At 45.5% G+C, this 7,682-nt stretch overlaps 1 protein-coding gene across 1 annotated transcript; it reads left to right on the forward strand.

The window, feature by feature from the left end:
• The first annotated feature begins 225 nt into the window (after positions 1-225).
• LOC135814731 (uncharacterized) lies at positions 226-5,683 on the forward strand. Its single transcript, XM_065327902.1, has 12 exons — positions 226-1,491; positions 1,787-1,893; positions 2,050-2,254; positions 2,422-2,496; positions 2,750-2,989; positions 3,152-3,318; positions 3,467-3,580; positions 3,733-3,801; positions 3,940-4,005; positions 4,150-4,215; positions 4,428-4,493; positions 4,661-5,683. Exons 1-12 carry the CDS (start codon positions 1,202-1,204, stop codon positions 5,056-5,058), a joined length of 1,863 nt encoding a protein of 620 aa, XP_065183974.1. The 5' UTR covers positions 226-1,201; the 3' UTR covers positions 5,059-5,683.
• Positions 5,684-7,682: the final 1,999 nt, after the last annotated feature.

Here is a 7,682-nt window from a genome sequence, read left to right on the forward strand (position 1 = left end):
GAAAAACTACGCAGTGTGTGAAATTTGGAGGCTGTACGATGCTGTCTTCTTGTTCTATGAGCGATCGATTTTCGCCAGGATACCATATGTATGGAGTACATGTACATGTTTTTGTTTTTTTTTCACCGCAGTGAGGAAAATGTTATCAACTCCAAAGCACGAAAAAGGCCAAAAACTAAACCAAGAACATATCCAATAACATGTTATTTATATGTAGGACTCAGTATAGAGTCCATGCACTATATGATGTCCAGCACCCTATATAGAGTCCATTGGTCCAAAATCCACTATACAGAGTCCAGGAGTCCACTCAGTTTTGATCAGCTTCATCCAGCCGCGCAATCCCCTATAAGGAGTACACTTTTTCTACAAGTCCCCTATTCACGGTCCAGGAGTCCAGTTCATCCAGTCACGGCATCCTGTGTACAGTGTAGGGAGTAGTAGGTATTTTCTACTCCTTTGTTTTAGCTAAGCCAGGACCGGCAGGAGTACGTGGACTGTCTGCAGCAGAAAGGGCTGTGAGTCGTCAAAACTGTCTGTACGAGTACACCTTCTCAAAGTAAGTTGGGGCGCTTTCGCGCTATGCGTCGTGTACGGACTTCAGTCACAAATCTGGTACTGGAGTCGTACAAACCCTTTCCAAAGTCGTACAAGCCCATGAACTGGGCCAATTAAAATAACAAGTGCAAGTGGAAGCTCCAGATAAATGGCGTACTTGTCCAAATATCCATCTGTCTACTCCTTTGTTGGCGACGAGTGCACGTACTGTCTGTAGCAGGGTGTCGTCAAAAACGGTAGTTTACGACTTTCTGGTCTCTACACCTTTTCAAACATTGGTGGGCCATGTGGCCTCTCGCGCAATGCGTCCCATGAACTGGACCAAGTGGGCCATGGGAAGCTCCAAGGCCATAGATCTACTTGTCCAAATATCGATCTGTCTACTCCTTTGTTGGCGACGAGTGCACGTACTGTCTGTAGCAGGGTGTTGTCAAAAACGGGATTTTACGACTTTCTGGTCTCTACACCTTTTCAAACATTGGTGGGCCATGTGGCCTCTCGCGCAGTGCGTCCCATATGGACTTCAGTCAAAGAAGAACTGTATACTGTGTACAAACCATTGAGCTTGACCAAGAGGAGAGCTCCAGATAAGGGCGTGCTTGTCCAAAAATTGATATGATTTCTTTCCATTTACGTCTACACCATGGCGGAGGATGGAGGAATCCGCATTGGAACTAAAAAGCGAGCGGTGTCCAAGACGAAGGACAGAAACGCCGAGAGTTTTTGGTCGTCCTTCGACGAAATAAAGAAAGTCTGCAAGCTGAAGGCAGAGAACCCGAAGTGGGGGAAACGTAAAATCGCAAGTCATCTGGCAGAACAATCGACGACAGTGTCAATCTCCACAGTACAGAGGTACTACGAGACTTTCTTGTTTGACTTGGAGGAAGACTGCCTATTCCACAAGTCCACGGAGCTCACAGAGATCCATCGTCGGTAAGTCAATGTTAATTTGATTCTATAATTATTTGGTACATTTATTGTGCATTTTACAGTTTGAATTTTAGTACGTCCATGAACCTGCGTGGTCACCTTTCACATGTCAGGATCCTTTGATAACCTTTTTCCGTGGTACTGTACATAATAGGAACTCGAAAACGCACGTTTAGATAGCTGGGTGAATGTGAATTCTTCATGAGTTTACAAAAATATGGGAGATCACATCCAAATTAGGAAAACAATACAATGTCATAGTCTAGTTTTTAATGGTCATGTCCTTGATCGCTTGCAGTTGTGTCACTCGCCAGTCGCTTATTGACCTCATCATCAGTGAGCACGAGCGCGACCATCGCCAGGGGGAGGCCTGTTACAACACGCTGCGGGCTAACTATTATCCAGGTTAGTTTATTCTGAAGCTCACTCTATAGTGTAGTCAGCGATGTTGTGCATGTTTTTTTAATTGCTGTTATGTGGCGTAAAAGAGCTAATTATTGCCATCTGCTCATGTATTCATTGGTTTGCCATATGTTTATGTGTGTGTTTTTTTATGTGCAGTTGTGCGTGACACAGTTTTAGCATTATTTAAGACAAACGTCAACTGCACTGCTTGCCATCGACAGGCACCTCTACCGAAAACCACCCTCACACGGCGCACCATCTTGGCTACCTACCCCAACAGTAGGTGGCAAATGGACTTGAAGAAGCTCCCGAGTGTACGGGGTTACGAGTACTGCTGCAATGTGGTGGACTGCTTCTCCAGGTGAGTAGCTCACAGTGCAACTTGTCTCTACAGTGTCAAGATAATGTAATGTGGATAGGACGTGCAATGCTTGTTTTAAGTTAACTGAAAATGAATTGCCATATCAATTTGAAAAAGTGATTTCTATGCCTTTCCATGTGATTGATTTCAATTTGTGTAAAATTTAGGTTTGCTATGGGTGGCCCTATCAAGAGCAAGAGCGCTAAGGCCGTCTGCAATGTTATTGTCAGCTGTATGTACAGGTGAGCTTGCCTTTCATGTATTTAAAATTGTCTGTTGTATTTCATTCAGTGTTTACTTACGTTGTGCTAATTGACTCGTTATTCATTGCACCCCATGTCCTTTTGTGTGTTAGGTGGCATGATGGGTGATAACTTACAATAACTCTGGATTCCTGTGTATGCGTGCGTGTATGTGTACATGTGTGTGTGTGTTTGTGTGTGTGTGTGTGCGTGTGCGTGCGTGTGTGTGCGTGTGTGTGTGTATTGCTCATAGGTATGGTGCACCTCGTATATTGCAGACTGACAATGGCAGAGAGTTTAATAACTCTAGCCTAGCAGCTGTCATGGACGAAATGCGTGCACTGAAGATTAATGGACGGCCGTACCATCCGCAATCACAAGGTCGTGTCGAGCGTCTTAATCAGACGCTAGCCAATTTTCTCCGCCGGGACCTCCAGAAGGAACCCGATTGGCCCTCTCGTCTGGAGTACTTTTACTTCACCTACAATTGCAGGTACCATCTCTACACTTACTACTTTAAAGTAGCTGACTCTGTGCGTCAGGTGAACAAGACCGTGTAATCCGTAGAATAGTTCCGGTCTCATGATGAACGCTTTGGAGCATGAAACTTGAAATGAGCTAATTCTGTCCGCCTAATTTTTGTCTCTAACTGCAGGATCCATCGATCTCTCAAGGGAAAGTGCCCCATTGAGGTGTACTTGAGAAGGCCCAACTTCAGCATCTTTGTTGAGCCTTCTCGCACACAGCTGACTGAAGATGAACGCCAGTATCTGGATGAGGCTCACCTTGATATTGACGGTGACTCTGATGTTGACGATAGCAGTGAGTTTCATAATCTTGATTAGCAATATATCCTCTGCTTTCTCAACAGGTATTTGTTGAAAGTACATGTACATGCATGCTGGCTGATCAGTTGTGTTCAGTCATTCTTTTAATTTTGGGGCTGTGTGTTTTGTGCGGTGGCTTGTAGGTGTATCCAGTGATGTGCTCGGAATCACGGGCCCAGCTTATGATGCCTCCCATGCCCTTGGAGGTACGCTCGCTGCTGCAAGCATCTGTGAGCCTGAGTTGGAGGTCGTTGATAGTAAGCAGTGATGTCTCTAATGACTAGATCTTTATTCTACTTTTAATAATTATTGAACTTTTGTGGATATCATTAAATGTGGGTGTATTGTCCCTGGAGAGTGATTGTGTTATGTTTACGATCACTAACTATACTATTGTCTCCCTGTACAGATGTGTGTGGCAATGCCCTTAGCACAGCAGGTGCAACCTCATGTGCACCTAACTTTGAACTGGCAGCTGGTAAGTTGACAAAATAACGCTGATTATGATGACGTTGTGCTTTTCCAGTGTCATGTTGTTTGTTGTTTGTTTACAAGCTGTTTGAGTTTATTTGTCGTATTCACGAATTGATGGTTCTTTTGTTTCCTGTATTTTTAGATTACGACATGGATCTTGAGCCTTTGGATTCTCAAACAATCAACACAGGAAACTCATATGAGTGTGGTACGTGTACAGAAAATTGAATTACGACAATATGATTTTTGTGAACTGTCACTAATGTAGTTACCATATTTCTATACTTTTGTATGCCAAATGTTTCTATTTCCACTCGAAATCGTGTGTCTTGCACTTGCTGCATTCATGTAGGTCCACATGTGCCTAGCACAGCCATATCAGCTGCATGTTCAGACTCAGCAACCTCGTGTGACCAAGGTAGGTTGCTTTATTCATATTTTGCAGCACCATCTAACATGTGCTTGTACATACAGAAGTCCTATGAGTGTGGTACTTGTACAGAAAATGGAATTACGGCAATATGATTTGTGTGAACTGGCAATGTAGCTACTTGATTTCTGTCCTTTGTTCAGAAAAAGTTTCTACTTCCACCCTGAATATGGTGTCTTGCGCTTGCTTCATTCATGTAGGTCGACATGCGCCTACCACAGCTGTATCAGCTGCCTCTTCAACCTCACCAACCTCGTGTGACCAAGGTAGGTTGCTTTATTTATTATTTGACACACCATGTATTTTTAAACAGATTTCCTTGTCAATACCTATCTCATCTACAATGAGTATCTTCTTTTTTTAACAAGTGTGCATTTCATGAGTTTTTACCAATGTTTTATTTAATTGCGCTTTAATTCTTGTGTCTTTTCAGATGAAGCGTATGGTGACGCAGAGTCCTATCCTGTTGAACTTCAATGGGCGAATAACCCGGAGGGCCGGACAGAGCAGGCCAAGTATGCTGTGGGTGAAACCGTGTGGTTTTACCGCGCTGCCAATCTTGGCGGTGCTGCAGGTGTGGCTGCCCTTCGCCCACAGTGGCGCGAAGGTGTTGTCGTTCGCCATGATATGCAGGAGGGAGGATTCCTCCTGTATGAAGTTGAGGCCGATGATGGTGGAGCCAAAGCTTCCTTCGCAGAGGCTCATCTGCGGCCTCGTCACGTTTCCCCTGTGCACGTTTGGCACAACCAGTTTCTGGACCCCGTGCCAGAAGACTGGTACAGGGGTCCAGAGCCATACCGAGGACCCGCTCGCAAGCGGTATTATCGGTGATGATCTGTGTAAATACTAGTACTACTAGTACTGTTCTTTCAATCTAACGAACACCTCGATAGGCATATTGCCTTTGGGTCATTTCATAATAATAACAATTCTCTGCATCAATTGTGCCTCTTTTCATTGTTCTTTTCTGTCCTGTAAATAAATCCTTGGCTCTCCATCAGAGCCTATTCCCTTTCCGGTTCCTGGTTCTTTATTATTGTTTTCTTACCGTGTGGGTGGGGGTGCCTGTGTGTGTGTGTTTTAATTTTGGACTGTGTATAGTTAATGCCTAATTGCCTGGTGTTGTCAACGTTAAGACTCTTTATAGTTGATTTCAAAGTTTGAACTCTGTACAGTGGATTTTGGACCAGTGGACTCTATATAGGGGTGAAGTCAATTGGCTGGACTCTATACACGGAGTGATGTTTATCCAAACTTCGAGCTCACAGTTGGTTCCAAGTTTGGACTCTGTACAGTGGATTTTGGACCATTGGACTCTATATAGGGTGAAGTCAATTGGCTGGACTCTATACAGGGAGTGATGTTTATCTAAACTTCGAGCTCACAGTTGGTTCCAAGTTTGGACTCCGTACAGTGGATTTTGGACCAATGGACTCTATATAGGGGTTGGACATCATATAGGGGCTGGACGCTCTACTGAGTCCAACATATAAAGACAGGACAAGTGAATAATTAGTCAGTCCATTGTTCATGATGATCTCCGACGGTTACGTCGGCAAGCGAGCCTTCGCCACTGCCAAAGCAGCGTGGGCTCCGCAGGAGGGTGCAAATTTCAAACCAAAATTTAAACGCTTCTAACCGCGAATGCACATGATACAGGATTTCAGAAGGCTGAAGGAAATCCTGCATCTAACAAATGCCATAACATGAGAGTAATGCTCACCCCTCTTCTCCGCCAACAGATGAGCAATTCGTTTGTACAGTGCTGTTGATGCTGGACCCATTCCGCCACTGGCTGAAATGACCGCCGGAACAAAGGAGGCTTGCTCAACCTGCCTCACCCGCTCCTCATAGTGCCTTCTCTTTTCTTTTTCATATCGCTGATACACAATAGTATGTGGTGCAGATCGATTTGAGCATGAGTGAGGATTAAAAACCCGTATATCAATAAGTGTACGCTCAAAACGACTGCCCCACAAACCATTGGCAGCGACATCCAACCGGGCACGGTCTTCCACATTTGCGGTCCGGTAGCGAAGACGCTCCCCCGTCAGCGGTTGCAGCAAGGGCTCGATGGACACACTGGTGCACACCTCGTCCAGCAGCCGGGCCGTGACGTCCCGAATACCATTGTGTCTAATGGAGGGAAACCCTCCAAAGGGGCACGACAGGGAATGGGCGACAGTTGCCTCTTGGCCGCAAGAGCAGTGTGACGGTACCCTGGCCGGTGTCCATCCGTAACGGAGGCAGAGTCCGTCCCAAAACTCTCCCTTTGTTAAATTAAAATGATATTTCTTAAGTGGACGGCACGTCAGCCAGCTCGACGACCCTTTCTCCTTCGCGACGTCTATGACATGTCGTAGCGACTCCGACGCACTGCCCGATATCGCGTCGAATTCCAGTTTCTGATGACGTCGAGAAGATGCCTTGGCGTCTCTCTTGGCCGATCTGATTAACACTACCGAGTCACCGATGGAGTCATCCCCTGACAAGATTCTCCGAGACAAAGGGTTGGTCATCCGAACCGACGAGTCGTATTGTTGGCATAGGGACACAGGGTTAAGTACATGTACATGTACATGGAGTTGATGGACTTGGCTGTAGTGCTGTTTATTTGTAGTTTCGCTGAGCTACCACATCAGATAAACCTCTGGTCGCTGTATCTGGAGAGTGGAGAAAGCCGTTGTGCAGACAAGAACAGATTTCCTGCCAATACTGCGTTCAATATGCACCTGAAAATCTGCACAGAATTGACACTCTGAGGATTTGCAAAATTGCAGCGCGCTAACGCAGTGCAGCTACGCAATGCCGTATGCACCGTGTCTGGAGTACATTGTCATCCACATAGCATGAGCAATGTAGGGCCAATGTATTTGTCGACTTTATAATTTACATCCAAATTACGCTTGCACAATCATCCGATAAATGAACTGTCTGTTGATTGTGCAAATCGTATGAATGAATTACATGTGACGTGCGACACCAATTGCCCCGAAGTGCTGCACGCGCCGTATATGACTGGGAACAAGTTGTTCTTCAAAAGCTGATGATTGGCAGGACTTCTGCTGCCTTGGCCTGGCTGAAGCTTACATCGTGTTGCAATGGTGCAGCATACCTGTTAATTGGCTGCATGCATCCGGTCCCGCGGGCCGCGGCGCAACATGCCCGAGTGCGGGTGCCGTTTCGGCTGAGTGCGTATGTTATTTTCTTGGATGCTTCATCTACATGGGGTAGATAACTGTAATCTCCTCCTGGTGATGCGTCTTTGCAGTACCCGTATTCCGATTAGCTTCACCCTGTGAAGGGTTACATCTTTCGCATCTATTTCGACTAATTTGTATGCGTTGCTATGGTGGTTGCTATGGGCGTAATTTGAATTTGGCCAGATGGAATACCAAAAGAATTGATCAAGTGATGGAAGCTCTCTATTGGCTATCATCTGTGAAAATTTGAAA

The sequence above is a fragment of the Sycon ciliatum genome, chromosome 1, assembly GCF_964019385.1.
Source record: "Sycon ciliatum chromosome 1, ocSycCili1.1, whole genome shotgun sequence".
Classification (NCBI taxonomy): Eukaryota; Metazoa; Porifera; class Calcarea; order Leucosolenida; family Sycettidae; genus Sycon; species Sycon ciliatum.